This window comes from Sorex araneus, chromosome 9 (genome assembly GCF_027595985.1).
Source record: "Sorex araneus isolate mSorAra2 chromosome 9, mSorAra2.pri, whole genome shotgun sequence".
NCBI lineage: Eukaryota > Metazoa > Chordata > Mammalia > Eulipotyphla > Soricidae > Sorex > Sorex araneus.
This window is the reverse complement of record NC_073310.1, coordinates 55,497,114-55,514,947: the sequence shown is the minus strand read 5'-3', so window position 1 is coordinate 55,514,947 and position 17,834 is coordinate 55,497,114. Positions and strand designations below refer to the sequence as shown.

Below are 17,834 nucleotides of genomic sequence, written 5' to 3'. Positions count from 1 at the left end.
CCACTCCCCCCAGAAAGGGAAAGTCTTTATTCTACTTAAAAGAACTTCCAGTACAAATAAAACTTTGGGGAAATGTTTTTGAAACTGTGCAGTTTCTTCTTTGTTCCTAGTAGCTATTTGCTTATTCTACAAGTCATTTAAGCCAGCTCTGCTCAAGAATGCTTAAAAAGGAAAAGTGCACACTTTACATAGATGTTTCATTTTATTAATGGAACCTCTTATCAGAGGTTATCAGAGTACCAGTTTATAACTGGGAAGATTATTGGCTTCCCTGTTCACACAGGAGCAAGGTAGTGAAATGATAAGAAGATTGTCCAACATTTCCAAATAAATAAAAATACAGGTTACTGGGTCAGAGAGTTAGTATAGTGGCTAGAGTATTTACTTTGCATGTGACTAACCCCGGGTTTGATCCCTAGCACTACATATGGTCCCCAAATCCTGCCATAAGTGATCCTTGAGCACTACTAGAAGTGGCCCCTAAACAAATAAACGATACAAAACAAATATAATATGGAAGCCTGGTTTCACTTCAACTTCAACAGTAGTTACAATGTGGTGGTGATTTTTGCACTACTCAGAAGCTGTCAACTCCAAAGCAAGAACTGCTGTGGTCCCTAGGCCGAGGATTTTTGCCACTTTTGATCCCAATATTTTAAAAATGTTTACTGGCACCTCCCTAGACTAGTGTGATTTTCAAATACATTCTGGCCCTATTTTTTATTTGAGTAACAAATACCTATTTATTAGGAAACAGAAACAATGCTAGTCATTTGTGTGTTTTATTTTATTTAACCTGTTAGGTTTAATAAAGATTATGATCCCCATTTCACACGGAAACTGTTGAAACGCAATGTCACCAACTCAGTCATTGTTTAATCATTCAAATAGATAAAGTTAGCTTCAAAGTCTGTCACCCCTATTAAGACTTACAGTTTCTTTTCATATAATGTTTTTTAAATAAAACTGCATATATTATTTTATTTAGAGTCTAATTTAGTGCCATTTTGAGGAAGGGGGTTAAAATAAAAACCCTTAGGTATTCATAATCAGATGTGCTATGTAATTGTAAGATGCCATCTTGGAAATCCCATCAGCCAAAACTAATTTAACCGTTTGATGATAGAAGTTTTCTTTTCACTAAAAGCATCTGCTAGTGAAAATAATGATATATTGTGAAAAAACACTTGAATAATCAAGTCTCTTCACTGAGTAAAATTGTTTCCCCATCCTCAGATTCTTAGATGAATTAAAACTCTGAGTTTTGAGGAATTACACAACATATTTCTTAGGTCTAACAATGTCCTAACAGAAAGAGGAATTAGAAATTTTCTTCTCTGGATGTACTATTATGTGATGTTTCACTTTATGCTTATGGTTTGACTTTGCAGTGATATGTTTTTAAAAAATTAAAAAATTAACTGTTACTACTTCGGATTATTTTGTTGTATCATCTTTGCATTTTATTTGTATAATTTGTGTACAGTCTTGGCTGAATGAGGGCTAGAGACTGAGCACAGCGGCCACTCAACACCTTTATTGCAAACCACAACAGCTAATTAGAGAGAGAAAACAGAAGGGAATGCCTTGCCACAGTGGCAGGGTGGGGTGGGGGGGAGATGGGATTGGGGAGGGTGGGAGGGACACTGGGTTTACAGGTGGTGGAGAATGGGCACTGGTGAAGGGATGGGTTCCCAAACTTTGTATGAGGGAAGTATAAGCACAAAAGTGTATAAATCTGTAACTGTACCCTCACGGTGATTCTCTAATTAAAAATAAATAAATTTAAAATTAAAAAAATAAAAATAAAAAAAATAAAAAATTAACTGTTACTACTTCGGATTATTTTGTTGTATCATCTTTGCATTTTATTTGTATAATTTGTGTACAGTCTTGACATTCAGTGAAAACACAGGAATTCTATAATGGCATCTTTTTGTTTGTATTCTTTTTTTTTTTTTTTTTTTTGCTTTTTGGGTCACACCCGGCAATGCACAGGGGTCACTCCTGGCTCTGCACTCAGGAATCACCCCTGGCGGTGCTCAGGGGACCATATGGGATGCTGGGATTCGAACCCGGGTCGGCCGCGTGCAAGGCAAACGCCCTACCCGCTGTGCTATCGCTCCAGCCCCTTTGTTTGTATTCTTAATGGCTATACTTATTCTATGCTGATATTTGAACTGATGAAAGAAAATTTTGTTAGGAGATAAAATAGAGGGCTCATTATTTTTTTTCTGCACAAACTCTAAGCATTTCTCGTTGGAAAAATAATCCTTTTTTGAGTTTGACAAAATATCTTAAGATTTTGTAATGCATTTTGCCTGCAAAGTTCATCATGATATTTATTTGAAAACAAACTCGTTCTCTGAATTAAGGAAAATTAAAGCATGTTCCAAAAGCACAATGCCTCTAAGATTTAATGTGATTTATATAGTCACACAGTAAAACTCTGTTATTCAATTGTGGGAACTACTTTATATTGAGATGGTGGGAGAAAATGTAACTGAGATGCTGAGACCTTGTGTGCATTTTCGATTTATCCTCCAAGTCATCCTGCAGCTCTTTTTGAAATGGTTTGGTATAGCATTCAATATGCACTTATGGCTGTTTCTGAAATCTGAATAACATATTGTGAGTGAGTTTTTTGTATTGAAGTATTTTCTAAATAGTGTTTTCAATTGCTGAATGTTTCAGTGATTCAAATTTTAAAGAACGAAATCTGTGAAGCTAGTAGCAATATCATTAAGTTGACCTTTATACTATGGGTTTACTTTCTATTGTTAAGTCAACTGTAAAACTATTGACCAAGTTTTATTTATTTTTCTGCTAAAGAAAGCTACTGATCATGGCAATGTCAAAATAGCATAAGTTATACCATGTCTAAGACTATAAATTCACAATGATATTTTAATTTTTTTTTAGAGCATCAGAGCATCAGGCCTTATCCTATTGGAAACAATTCTTTTTGGATCCTTGCTTCTGTACTTTCCGGTAAGAAATATAAATGTCATTTTTAAATAGTCATTTATTTTATCTTACTTAGACCATATCTTACTTTTATTTTGTTTTCATGTGTGCTTGCATATATCAATATATTTGTAGCTCCCTACATATATTAAATATGGTATAGTCCTGTTTTTATATTCATATATGAGTTGTATTTATGTATTAGTTACAGATATGTGAACAAGGACTTTGCAGATATATTAATAAACCCTGGCTTTTACCTACTAAGTAATATTAACAAGTTTCGTTATTTTCTCTTATAAAAAGGATTTTATTATACATCTCATATATTGAGAAGTGCTACATTTTATGTGAATTAACATATAATGAGCATGCTTAATCTTTCTACTTCACTAGTCACATGTCCATAAGAAGAAGGTAAGTATCGGTTTTTACTAATTCAATTCAACTGACACATATTTAGCAGTTATTGTGTGTCAAATACTGTGCTAATCTCTGTCAGTACTCTGTGAGCATAATAAACTTGATTTCTCCCCTCAAAGATCTTATAATTTAGAAGATAAAGAAGATGATAAACACAGTTATGCCATCATGCAATGAAAGCTAATTGCAGGCACTGATGGGAGGTATCCAATCACATTTGAAGAATAAAATATCAATGAGACCTGAAAGATGAATAGATGTTAGAGGAGAAGATAGAACTTCTAGGACACCGTTTTCTTTTTTGGTTTTCTCATCTACCAACTGCCTCACTTTAGCCTTCTTTGTTGATTCCTAAAGTTTTTTCCTACATCTCCATACTTGAGTGTCTCAGAACTCAGTGCTTGAAGTTCTTAATTGATGCTCTCCCTTGGTGATCTCATCCAGCTGCAAAGCTTTTCAGAGTTATGCTGTGGTCTTTGGATTTATGTTCCACTGACTCCAAATTTTATACTTCCAGCCTAGACTTTTTATTGAACTTCACATCTGTATTCCACTGCTTGTATGAAAAACTCATTTGAAGATATGACAGAATTTTCTTTTTTAAAAAAATTAATTTATTTTTTTTAATTAGTGAGTCACAGTGAGGGTACAGTTACAGATTCACACATTTTCATGCTTGTTTTTCCCTCGTGCAATGTTTGAGAGCCCATCCTTCCACCAGTGTCCATTCTTCACCACCAATGAAACCAGTATCCCTCCCACGCCCCCAATCTCATCCCCTGCACCCCACCCCACCTCTGTGGTGGGGCATTCCACTTTGATATCTCTCTCTCCTTTTGGTTTAATCATCTGGTTTAAAGTATCATCTGGTTTAATGATGATACTTTCCTCTGGGTTATTACCACAGTCTCTGAATGGCTTTTCTCCAGACTTGCCCCTTATGATATCTGTTTTCAAAATATCAGCCAGTTTTAGCACCAAAATTAGAACATGGCTCTCTTCTTCTCAAGTCTCTCAGAAGATTTCTATTTTACTCAGAGTAAAAGCTACAAAACCTAGAATGACCTCCAAGACCTGAAATGTTTTGGATCTTTGCCCTTATTACCGCCTTTTCTACTCCTCTTACCTCATTAACTATATTTGCGTTCTCAGTCTAATCACATTATCTACTTCTTGAATTTTACTTTATATTTCTCCTTAAGATACAAATTTATTTAGATATTTTACATAAAACACCCATATTAATTATGTTTTCTAATTCATTGGTATATAACTAAAAGTCTACAATATTATAATGCAGATTATTTATTATGTCTGGTACCAAAAACAGTACAGTGGGTAGGGCATTTCCCTTGCACGCGACCGACCTAGGTTCAATTCCTCCGTCCCTCTTGGAGGGCCCAGCAAGCTACCAAGAGTAACCGGCCTGCACAGCAGAGCTTGGCAAGCTACCCATGGCATATTCGATATGCCAAAAACAGTAATAATAAGTCTCACAACAACACTAAGTAATGTCACTGGAGACATTACTGGTGTCTGCTCAAGAAAATCAATTAACAATGGGACAACAGTGCTACAGTGCTACCAAAAACAGTAACAATAAGTCTCACAATGGAGACATTACTGGTGCCTGCTCGAGCAAATCGATGAACAGAAAAGGGATGACAGTGCTACAATGCAGTGCCGCTGTTCCATTATGAACAAGGTATGGTGCATTTAATCTTTTGCAAGAACTGCCAGGGAGACATTTAACAAAGTCAGATAAACCACCCATTAATAAAAACCTTAAATTATTATAATCTGAAGAATGTTAATTAACTAAATATTTGTTGTTGATACTACCATTATCTTTCCCCCTAATCTCTGTTATGTTAAAATACCTTTTTCTCAGTAAGCCAGAGGGAATTTAAAATAACAAATCCAATCTTTGCCACTTATATATTTTCCAGCATTTTTGGAATTAAGATTAAATGGGATTGGAGATACAGCTCGTTGGTAGAGTGCCTGTCACTGTCACTGTCACTGTTATCCTGTTGCTCATCGATTTGTTTGAGCGGACACCAGTAACGTCTCTTTGTGAGACTTATTGGTAATGTTTTTGGCATATCGAATACGCCACGGGTAGCTTGCCAGGCTCTGCTGTGCGGGCATGATACTCTCGGTAGCTTGCCAGGCTCTCCGAGAGGGGCGGAGGAATTGAACATGGGTTGGCTTCGTGAAAGGCGAATGCCCTACTGCTGTGCTATCACTCCAGCCCGGTAGAGTGAACCACACATATAAAAAAAACTGTTGAATAATTTACAGTGTTATGTTTTAATGTGACATTTGCCTCCTCAGCCTCATCTAATAGCACTTTTTTTCTCACTTTCTGCAACTAGTAATCCTGACCTTATTTCAGTTCCGAATCCCACACTCCGACTAGTGGTGGGCATGATAAAGGCACTAAAAGATGTGCATAATACTAGTTACTGAAAACTTCAACATGTTTCCTAAACACGGTAAAAGAGGGACTTTGCAGGTGTAATTGAGCCAGTACTTCAATTATCTGGAAAGGCCCACCAGGACTGTTATAAAAAAAAAAAATAGCAGGAGAAAGAATATCAAGGTGATGGCATCATGAAGAAGCACTAAGCTATTACTGGTTTAAATGATGGATTAAAGAGGCCACAAAGTGAGGAGTGTGGGCAGCCTCTGGAAGCTTCTGAGGCAAATTTTTACTTGCTAAGATACATTTGCACTTTTAATTTCCAAAACCGTAAGATAATAAATCTGTGTTGTTTTTAATCCAAAATTCTAGGTAGTGTGATATAACATCACTGTCTCTGTCACTGTCATCCCATTGTTCATTAATTTTGCTCAAGTGGGCACTAGTAACATCTCCATTGTGAGACTTGTTGTTACTCTTTTTGGCATATCAAATACACCATGAGTAGTTTGCCAGGCTCTGCTGTAAGGGCCGGATACTCTCGGTAGCTTGCCAGGCTCTCTGAGAGGGATGGAGGAATCAAACATGGGTCAAACGCATGCAAGGCAATCACCCTACCCATTGTGCTACCGCTCCAGTAACTATGCATGTTAAAACTATATTATCTAATTGGAGGACCAAGTGATAGTACATCAGGCAGGGCACTTGCCTTCCATGCAGCTGACCTGGCACCCCAGAAGGCCACTGAGCCCATCAGAAGTGATCCCTGTGAACCATTGGTATGGCTCCCAAAGAAAATGAAATACTAAATTATTTAATTAATGTCATTCTCCTTCACAGACTAGTGTTGTGAGAGATCAAGGGTCTTTTTCTGATGTGTTCACTATGCATCCTGCAGAACCAACTCAGAACTTTTGGTATCTATATATCCCATTATAGACAAAACACAATAAATTGGGGCTGGAGCAATAGCACAGCGGGTAGGGCGCTTGCCTTGCATGCGGCCGACCCAGGTTTGATTCCCAGCATCCCATATGGTCCCCTGAGCACTGCCAGGAGTGATTCCTGAGTGCAGAGCCAGGAGTGAGCCCTGTGCATCGCCAGGTGTGACCAAAAAGGCAAAAAAAAAAAAACCCACAGTAAATTAGCAGTTAATAGATTAATGAGGCCACACGCTATTGTCCTGTTCAAAGAGTCTCTAAAGAAATGCTTCATTGGAAAATACTATGAAGGGTAGTTGTTATTTATATAACCTTAATTTAATGACTATAGTTAGTCAATGGACTGTTTTTCAATTAATTTTGGGTTGTTAGCAAAAGTTTGATCTACTTCTATTTGCAAGATTAATACTGAGTGGGGGTGGGGGAGTGAGCCCCTCCCTGCCCCAGCAGAGCCAGCCCTGGCATCCCAAACCCCCAGAACTCAGTTGCTGTCACGCTCATGGCCACTCTTCACACACTCGGACAAGCCTCATCCATGAGGGAATCTATTCCTGGACATCTCATACTTTACACCACTAATGTATCAAAAGTAGCACACCATGTTTGATGGGGTTTAAAGTAAAAGACAACCAATTGTGGAATTACACATATATAGATATAAGCACACAAGGCTCAACTTTTAACGACATGGTACGACTAATCTCTTATAGAAGGGCTTAGTGGCTCCTGGGTGAAATTCAGCAATCTCTACACATTTTCCTCTAAGAAACATTTTTTGTCTCATATTTAGTGAATTATTCATAATAAGCAATACAAAATAAATTATTTAGGTTCTGCTTTGGGGGCAGGGTTGGGGGTTCAGGATAAAAACATTCAAAATATGGTGGTTGGAAGGTGGAATGAATATTAAATGTACTCAAATATTGTGAATAACGTTACAAAATTAAAAATAAAAAAGAATACTAATACTTAGTTCAAATCAAACAGTTACACCAATGACAGAGCTAAAATCTATTTTACAGTGTAGCACTTTTGGGAATCTATCACCAGTATAAAAACACTCTCAAATGGACATATGCACATCATTATTCATTTCTGCACTCAGTATAATAGCTAAGATAGGGAATCAATGTAGGTGTCCAATGTTATAAGAAGTGGTATATACATATACACACAATGGAATACTATGCAGCTGCAAGAAATGATGAAATAGTGCAATTTGCTGCAACATGGTTGGAACTGAAAGATACCAAGTTGAATGAAGTGAGACAAAGTAAGACAAACACAGGATGATCTCACTTCTCTGTGGAACATAGGCTACTGGATGAGGAAATGTGTTATAGTAAAAGGGGAGTGCTTAGGTTATCCTTGTCCCTAATGTTTAGAGAGACAGATAGAGAAGAAAAGAAGTCAAAAGGGAGAGAAGAGAACAAGTAGTAATGGGTGGAAAAGCATCAGGGCTTTATTATACCCATGATATGGGTGAGAGGTATTGCTGTATACCCAAAACACAGATTCAACAGAACTGAAAACACAAGATCTAAGCAGCAACCACTGAAACTTTGTAATGTGCCTGTCAAGGTGACAAATGGGGGTGAAGTGGGGTTGGGATGGGAAGGGAATCTGGGAACATTTGTGGAGGGAAGTTGACAATGGTGGAGGGGTTGGTGTTGAATTATTGTAGGCCTAAAATGAAACTATCAGTAACTTTGTAAATCATGGCTCTAATAAAATTTTCAAAAGTAATTTTTAAAATGTGTTCCCAATCGACCACCAGGGCTTAACTTTGCCCTGGGGACTTCTCCTTCCTTTCTCAGTCTGTCAGTTTTCTCCCTGCCATTTTTTGAAGGGTCAGATTGATCGATCAAATGCAGACATGTGCACATGTAGTGGAGTGGTGTTTTTGTTAGTCAGTTATTGTCAGTCTGTTTGTCTCTATGTGGAATATTCGAGTCTTGGAGCCAGAGTGAGGGGACCATATGGGATGCTGAGAATCGAACCCAGGTCGGCCTCGTGCAAGGCAAACGCCCTACCCGCTGTGCTATTGCTCCAGCCCCGACTCAGCCAATCTTAATGAGGAATTTAGCCAGTTTACAAACAACAGAGGTACAGAAGCCATCAAAATAAAGTTTTCTTATGTTTCCATGAACATTGATAGTCCAAGGGTTTTTTCTATGCTACTATCAAGTTTGGTTAAAAAAGAAAAAAAGGGCTCTTTCTGTGTCTGAAAGCATGTTTGTATTGTGGAATTGTTAAAGTTAGAAAGCTCATGATTTGAAATAACTAAGGTACAAGAACTATTGAACTTAAGCCAAAGAAAGTTTACTCATGTTTATTAAAAATTGATGGTCTTATGCTGTTGTGTCAATGTACATATGCATCTGCATTGGATTATTAGAATGTGAGCTGAAATAATTGTGGAAAAACAGGTTCAAAGAGTAATGGTTTAGTTAAAACATGAGTTTCTAGAGTTATGAATTTGGTTGCAAAACTTATCCTACTGGTATTTTATTTGATCTCTGAGACTTTTGGTAACTAAAATTTCTAGAGATACTTAGCAAAGAATTATAATAGATTAATCTCAGTTGTCAGCCTGATAGTCTGGAGCCATAGCAGTGTGTCTTGGTTAAAGTTTGAAATAAGAATGAAGAATTTCATGGAAAATGTAGGAAATTTTACTGACTATTGTTAGAGAGTCTCTTGCCTGCATGCCTGGCTATCTTCCCCTGGGGCCCACGGAGGGGATGGGCTCCAGCTTCCCTCCCCATCCCGAGCAGAATTCCCGGCAGCCGAAGACCACCAGAACCTAGCTACAGCCATGCCCGAGGCCTCTCTCCACATGTTCGGACAAGCCTCACGCATGAAGGTACCGGCAGATGAGCCTAGGTGTGTGTAATTCCATCAACGGCCAATATCCAGTGACTTAAAAGCAAGCTCCCAGAAGATATCTTGTAGCATACTTCTCCCTCTGGAAGAAACTACCAAGCTTCTGAGAGTTTCCTGCCCACATGGGACAGCCTTGCAAGCTTCCCATGGTGTATTCATATGCTAAATCCAGTAACAAGCTGGATCTCATTCCCCTGACCCTGAAAGAGCCTTGGGAGGGCCAAGCCGAGACTTCTAAGATCTCAGGGAAAGGACGAATGGAGAGGTTACTGAGCCCGCTCGAGAAATCGATGATTAACGGGGATTTCGTGATTCGTGATTTGTGATAGCTCTTTTAAGTAGAAGTACTCTGAAAAAGAAGACTTTAGAAAGGATAGTAAACATGAGCTGTAAATACTCAGTTATTAGAGACCCTTTCATTGTCTAGTGATTTTTAAAGGCATCTAATACACCTGCACTTATGATATCTTACATAAAGGGAAGAGAAGTGGAAATTCTATACTATAAACACAGTACTTCTGATCACTAATTCTTATATGTGTAGGAACTGGGCAGAAGAGGCAGGAAAAAGGACTTGCAAAACAAATTTTGACCAAGAGAAATTTTAGGATGCCCTATCAACCTTGCCTTCAAGTTTGATCAGCTATTTCATCTTTCATAGTATAAATTCTTTCTCTAACTTCTTGAAATAATAAGATGGAGTTTCCAGGCTCATCCTTCATACAACTGTCTCAAAGTTAATTAGTACTTATTCCCTGAAGACAGAAAGGGTCACGTTATTTAATAAATATTAAAACATAAAAGAAGATACAGAAAGATAGACTTTATCAAATATATATTTTACAAAGATATACTTTCAGTTGATTCTGAAATGAGCATAAGTTTAAGTGAGAGAATGGGAGATATCAGAAATTGATAGTAAAACATGGTTACCTAGTGGTATCTCTATGAATATGTGCGTATGAGCATACAACGTTCTCAACTAGAGTAACTTGGTTACTGTTGGTCCCGGTTCACTGGCTTCCTTGAGTTAGAAATTAAGTTTCTAACTTTCAGCAAGACTTTTTTCCTATGAGGAGAATTTATTATTTGTTAAATGAGATTTCTCTGTTCCTATTATGCCTTATACCATGGCTCACAAAAGTTTCAGTGGGGGTTTATATCTCCTTGAATAGCTGTGCACTTGAATAAAGTAGAAATGATTTTTAATCCCTGAGTTACAAGCTTTGGGGATATTCACTATTCTACTGAGTTGTTATGCAATGAGCCTTTTTTCTTCTTCTATGCTGCATATTGTTGTTCACATTTGCAAGAATTAAGGTTATTTTTGCCTTTTCTAAGCAATCTTAGACTACAAATGATTTCATAACAATGCTTACATTGGAAAGTCCAAATTAGAGATTATCATCATTGTGCAGATGAGGACAGACCAAAAATCTGACTAAATTTAGCATTGTTATAATTGGATAGCAGAGAGCCAAAGTCTTTAAAACATCTTACAGATTTTCAAAAGAGACTCATGACTTGAAGTCCACATGTTTGTGAGCAAATGCTGCTTCATAAATACCTAAGAATTTTAATACAACTGTGAAAAGAAACCTCAAAAACCAATTTTCTGATTAATTTGTATTAAATTGACATTTTAGAGTGCAGTAAAGAATATTAAATATAATGTAAACTAGAAGCTTGTTTTTAGTTAATTAAATCACCAGTGTCAGCTAAAAAGTGACCTTTCCCCTCTAATCTTGCTTATTTATTTGGTTAGGAGGTGTGCCTTTTTACAAATGACATCAATCCACATAAAAATATAATGCTTATTTTCAGGTTAAGCCATAGCCCCAGATCCTAAACAAACCTTCAAAATTACAACTGTAAGATTTTTAAGATAGAATTTAGACTTTATTTAAACTTTATTTACATATGCAAGCAACAGCACAGCGGGTAGGACATTTGCTGACCTGGGTTTGTTTCCTCCATCCCTCTTGGAGAGCCGGGCAAGCTACCAAGAGAATCGCACCCGCATGTAGAACCTGGCAAGCTACCCATAGTGTATTCTATATGCCAAAAAACGGTAACAACAAGTCTCACAATGGAGACGTCACTGGTGCCCACTTGAGCAAATCGATGAACAACGGGACGACAGTGCTACAGTGCTACATATGCAAAATGAAAGGCTGAGAAAAATTGAGGCTTGTTTCAGCTTTCCTCGGTTAAGCAGTAAGAGAGTTAAAAACAGAATGTAGTCTCTTGATTCCTGTTCCATTCCTCTTTCCACTCCATGGCAATACCTTTAATGGAGGTCTGAATGTGAAATAGGAGGCACAGAGGAGGAAACAATGAATTCAAAATAACATACAGTTTCACTTTAAGACCCAATATAGAACTCCACTGAGCTTAAATGGATCATGTTGTCAAACTAAATAAAGTTTCTGAGATTCAATCACTTTACCTACAAAAAAAATGGTAATTTTATGTTTTAACTTAATAAATAAGCCTCTTAGATCATATCAGGTTGGTTTTAGTGGCATAGAACTAAGTCAGTTAAGAGACTGTTCCATGATTGTCTCAAAGTCTAAAACAATTCTACGTTGCTATTTATCATCTGTGTTATTTCTTTTCTGACTTCTGTTGTTTTCTTTCAGTATATAAGACCTCTTTAAGATATAAGACCCTTTTATTCCTTGAGTATTTTTACCTGAGTTTAATTTTTGTCTCTGCTTCAGGAATATGACATTGGATTTTTCTTTCCTTTCTGTATCTATAATATTTCTAATCATTTCTATTTCTATTTTTGTTTCCATCAGCTCTTTATTCCATGACCTTTATATACTTTCCAGCTATGTTTATTCTGCATGAGTTAATTCTAATATTCCTCTAACCTCAATATTGTTTTTATTTTATTTCATTTTCTCTCCCCATCCTCCTCTAGTTTTCTTACTGCAGTTTCACCTTTCCTTATCTCTTTTTTGATTGCTAGTACTTTTAGTTTCCTTATCAGGAAGAATATATTTTCTATAATTTTTTGAGGCTTTGATAATTACTTATCTGAAGAGTTTATAATTTACCTAAGGTATTACCCCTTTGATCGCACATTCATCGCCACCTTTTCAATCATTCTGTGCTGGTTCTTTTCTGATGCCGATTAACTATAATCATTATTTTTATTATAGTAAAATTAACATAGCATAATTTTACTATTTACATAACTTTAAATGCAATATTTATGGCATTAAGTACATTCACAATCTTGTGCAACCATCACCACTATCAATTTTTGAAACAAATTTCACCCTCCTAAATTAAAACTCTGTGCTCAGGGGCCAGGGTGATAGCACAGCGGGTAGGGTGTTTGCCTTACACGCAGCCGACCGGTTCAATTCCCAGAATCCCATGTGGTCCCCCAAGCATTGCCAAGAGTAATTCCTGAGTGCAGAGTCAGGAGTAACCCCTGAGTATTGCCGGGTGTGACCCAAAAAGACAAAAAAAAAAAAAACCCACCTCTGTTCATCAATTAACTTCCAATTCTTCCTTAACCTTTGGTAACCTCAATGCTCCTTTCTGTCCATAGACATTTGTGTATCAGATGTTTTATAAGGATGGAATCATGGATTATCCATCATTTCTAGTCATATAGGTCATATAGTTAATATAACATATAGTTATATTATATCATATAGTTAATATAACTCTATAAACATATAGAGTTTACCCAGGGTATGACAAGTCAGAATTTAATTATTTTAATGACTGATTTTTTGTATGCATGTACTATGTTTTGTTTGATATTTATATATTGATGGATATTTAACTTTTTCTACTTTTTGTTTCTTATAAATCATGCTGGTATTAACGCTGTTGCACAAGTATTTGAGTTCCAATTTATCAGGTTTTTTTTTTTAGCATTTGCCTAGTAGTGAAATTGCTGGAACTTATGGTTATTTTAAGTGTAACTCTGAGGAAGTGCCAAAATGTTCCCTAAAATAACTACACCAGATTACGTTCTAAACAATGAAGCATGATTTTCTACACCCATAATGCTTCTTATTTTATTAAAAAAATTTTTGTATGAAGTGGTAGCTGATTATGGCTTTGACTGGTTACTTGTCATTTTTTAATAAAAAGTTTTTTTCAAATTATTATTTTATGAAGGGAAGGTAGGTGTTGAAGCAGGTTATTTTTTCTTTTAAGATAAAAGGATGTCACCAATTTAGGGAATTAAATTATAAATAATACAGGACTTTGTCTTCTCTTTTCATACATTGGCTCAGGCTATATTCTTTGGCCAGAGTGCTATTTAGATACATCAACAAAGATGGCATCTCTCCAAATTTCCCTCCAAATTGGATGACACTTTGTGTAGGGGACTTCCTGTTCCTAGTCTTCTAGATCCTTCCAAAACCTAAAATTCACTCTCCAGTGAACAGATCCCTGTCTTAGGAGTAGCACAATTCTCCCAGACTGAGCTCTGAAATAGAACTATAACAGTTCTCAGTGTCTTCCTTTATTTTGGTGAATTATAATTCAGCTTAAGGGTATTCTCTTTCCTTCCTTAGTGATTCTTATCCATTCTAATTGCTTGGCATATACTCTCTGCGTACCAATACAAATATATGTTTCTAACCCAAATCTCTTTTCAATACCAGACTTATATGCATGTCTACCTATTCAATACTTGTACTTAAAAGCATCATGAACATCACAAACACAAGCCTAACTTAACTCCTAGTCCCATCACAACATAAAATGGACTTTGCCATAGATACTTAATCTTTCTAAAAACACAAAATAGAGCTTTGACATCACCACTAACTTCCCTTTATCTTTTACATTTCATCCAGTTTATCAGGGAATCTTAGTGGTTCTAGCTTAAAAGCATCCAGATCAAAACTGTTCATATCACTCCAATTGTTTTCACCCTTATTTGACTTACCATCAATGAACAGTAAGTCACTGCAGTAACTTCCTAATTAAGTCTCCCTATATTCTACTTTTGACATCCTACAGTTAATTCTGAATATTACACTAATAAATCTCTTTAAATGTAAGGCATCTATTATTTCTCCAGTTCAACAGCTTGCAATAGAGCACTATTTCATTCAGAATAAGATCAACAGATCTGAAAAGTCTGTGTGATATACTCTATTATCATTTCCCAAGTTCACTCATTGCCCTCTACACTGGACCCTTTTTTGTTTGGGGGCCGTACCCAGTGTTATTTCTGGCAGTCCTCATATGGGATGCTGGAGATCTAGCCTCGGTCAACCATGTGCAGGGCAAACTCCCTACAAATTGTACTATCATTTTTGCCCCTAAAATATCATCTTCTTGGTAAAACTTTACCCAACTATAATAGCAGTCTACCCTATTTCTCATAGAACTTCTGCTCTTTCTCCTTCACTCTGGTGCTTCTTTTTATATGTAATTTATTACTTCATATATACTTTTGAGTTTTATTCTCTTTATTCTTACACATATTTATTTTTGTCTCCTGCCTTTAGAACTTAAGTATACTTTTGAATTTTAATGCCTGTCTCATAGTGGGTAGTCAACAAATATTTCAAATAATTCTGAACAAATAAATATTTTTCAGGCATTCTACAAAAATTAATATATGGTTCATGTCTTTTACTAAGGATGAATTTCTATACCTTTTAAAACTATTTTATGGTTTTATCTATACTTATACTTTTGGGGTTTGGGTGTCTTTTATTTATTTTGGTTTGGTTTGGTTTGTGGGCTATACCCACCGGTGTTTACGGCTTACTCCTAATTCTGCATTCAGGGATCACTCCTGGTGGGACTTAAGGGACCATATGTGATGCCAGAGATAGACCCTAGGTAGGCCACATTCAAGTCAAGCACCCTACTCTCTGTAATATTTCTCCAGCCCTCTGTATTCATGTCCTGTATGATTTATAAATGCCTACATTTATAAATAGATAACAGGGTAGCTGTCTTTATCTTTCTGTGTTTCTGTGTCTAGATCTGTCTCTATTTCATATTTCCCTCTGGTACAATAACAAGAAATATATGCTTCACTTGTGTGGTGTGTGTGTGTGTGTGTGTGTGTGTGTGTGAGAGAGAGAGAGAGAGAGAGAGAGAGAGTGACAGAGAAAGGGGGCTGGGGGGAGTTAGAGCCATGCCCATCAGTATTCAGAGCTTACTTCTAGCTCTGTGCTTAGGGATCATTCCTGGCAGGGTTCAGAAAACCGTATGTGGTCCTGGGGATTCAACCTGGTTTGGCACATACAAGGCAAATACCTTACCTGGTTACTGTATCTCTAGCCCAAGGATTTTTTTTGGGGGGGGGCAGGGAGGGTCATACCCAGTGGTTCAACAGAGGTTACTCCTGGCTCTGCACTCAGGAATTACTCCTGGAGGTGCTCGGGGGACTATATGGGATGCTGGGAATCAAACCCAGGTTGGCCAAGTGCAAGGTAAATGCCCTACCCGCTGTGCTATCGCTCCAGCCCCAACAATCTATTTTTTTAAATAAAAATTTGATTTCTAGTCTACAGTATCATATTTGATCTTGCTCTTCACTTTCTGGTGTCATACACCATTTCTCTCTGCCTCTTACTCTGCTGGTCTCAGAGTAAGAGGTGTCCTTGATCAAACTCTACCTGAGTCCATTTTACAGCTTTGGTACTGTCTTCCCAGAGCATTTTAAACCCCAAATCTTCACTGTTAACTTCCACATCTTTCAATATTTGTTTAAATGTCAACTTCACAATGAAAAGAAATTCAGGAACTCAATATTTGGGATACAGAAGGAGGGGCTAATGAAAAAAAATTGAAATGATAATAATCTTCTACAAATGTAGAGAAATTTCCCTGGGACAAATGATGACAGATTAATCTAAGATATGGAGACAGAAATGTCACCATTTGTCAGTAAATTAAGATCATAAATTATCCTGAGAATGCCTTCATTACAACGAATGAAGGCTCTGACACTGGTAGAGAATTTGACAGTTAGATGGTTTGAGTTAAAAGATTAGAAATTGTACATTTACAGCAATGTCATAGCTACATTGTTCCAGCTCTCTAGTAAATAAAAAAAAGGGTAAAATAGAATTTTTTTGATACTTACCTTGCAAGAGTTTGTAAGTTAAGATTTTTGCCCATAAGGGGCTTGAGCAATATTACAGCAGGTAGGGTGTTTGCCTTGCACACAGCCAACCTGGGTTCGATTTCCAGCATCCCATATGGTCCTCCGAGCACCACCAGGAGTGATTCCTGAGTGCATGAGCCAGGAGTAGCCCCTGTGCATCACCGGGTGTGGCCCAAAAAGTTAAAAAAAAATTATTTGCCCATCAGAAAAACATAATAGAAAATCTTTCATTTTCTCAATGGCTATTACTTCTCCCTTAACTGTACATTGAATTTTCCTGTGCAGACCCAAGATACAAGAAATTAACTGGCCTGGAGAGATAGCACACCAGGTCGGGCACTTTCCTTACTCATGCCTATCCAGGTCTGATTCCCAGCACTCTTATGGGTCCCCTCCAGGAATGACTGCTGAGCACAGAGCCAGAAGTACACCCTGAGCACTCCAAATCAAATATGCTTTTCTGAAATTTTGTTAGTTTTTAGTTTCAGTTGGAAAAAGGGCAATGGATGGACATGTTAGGTTTTAAAAATCATTTGTGAACATGTGATTTTATAGAACTTTGACAGTTCCTGAGACTATATTCGGTCTCATCTGTTGGGCATTTATATTAGCCAGACTACCAATACAGTGATGCTCACTTAACTCTGTGGTCTAATGTGTGAATAATTTCACATAAAAAGGTATGAAAACACTTGACAATATTTAAGAAAAAGTAGTTACAGACACCCCCACCCCCACTCAAATCGTCCAAGTTGAAATTAGCAAGTGTCTTGAAAAATATTTTCTCCTCAAGGACATTGGGTGGTAAAAAAAAAGCGTTGTAAAAGACTTGAAAACATTATGTTAGATGGTAGAAAATATTCCTTTTAAAATGACAAGAAGGTGACATTTTGACAAGACAAGCTATATCTTAAATGTCAGAGGCTACAAAGTGTTGGTAAAGAGTGATTCAATAAAAAAACTAAAATATTTTTTGTAAGAGTCACAATTCAGCATATTAGACAAGTTACTTAAATAAAATAACAAAAAGGTAAAACTACGAAAACATTGTGCACACATGGAATTCTATTACTGAAAA

The 17,834-nt window shown here is 36.8% G+C and overlaps 1 protein-coding gene across 1 annotated transcript in view; it reads left to right on the top strand.

Moving 5' to 3' along the window:
• GPR158 (G protein-coupled receptor 158) overlaps positions 1-17,834 on the top strand; it is a 345,958-nt gene that overhangs the window by 242,061 nt on the left and 86,063 nt on the right. The window contains exon 5 of the mRNA XM_004605493.3: positions 2,923-2,991. Within this exon, the coding sequence (XP_004605550.2) occupies positions 2,923-2,991 (69 nt within the window). The remainder of the gene's footprint in view (positions 1-2,922; positions 2,992-17,834) is intronic.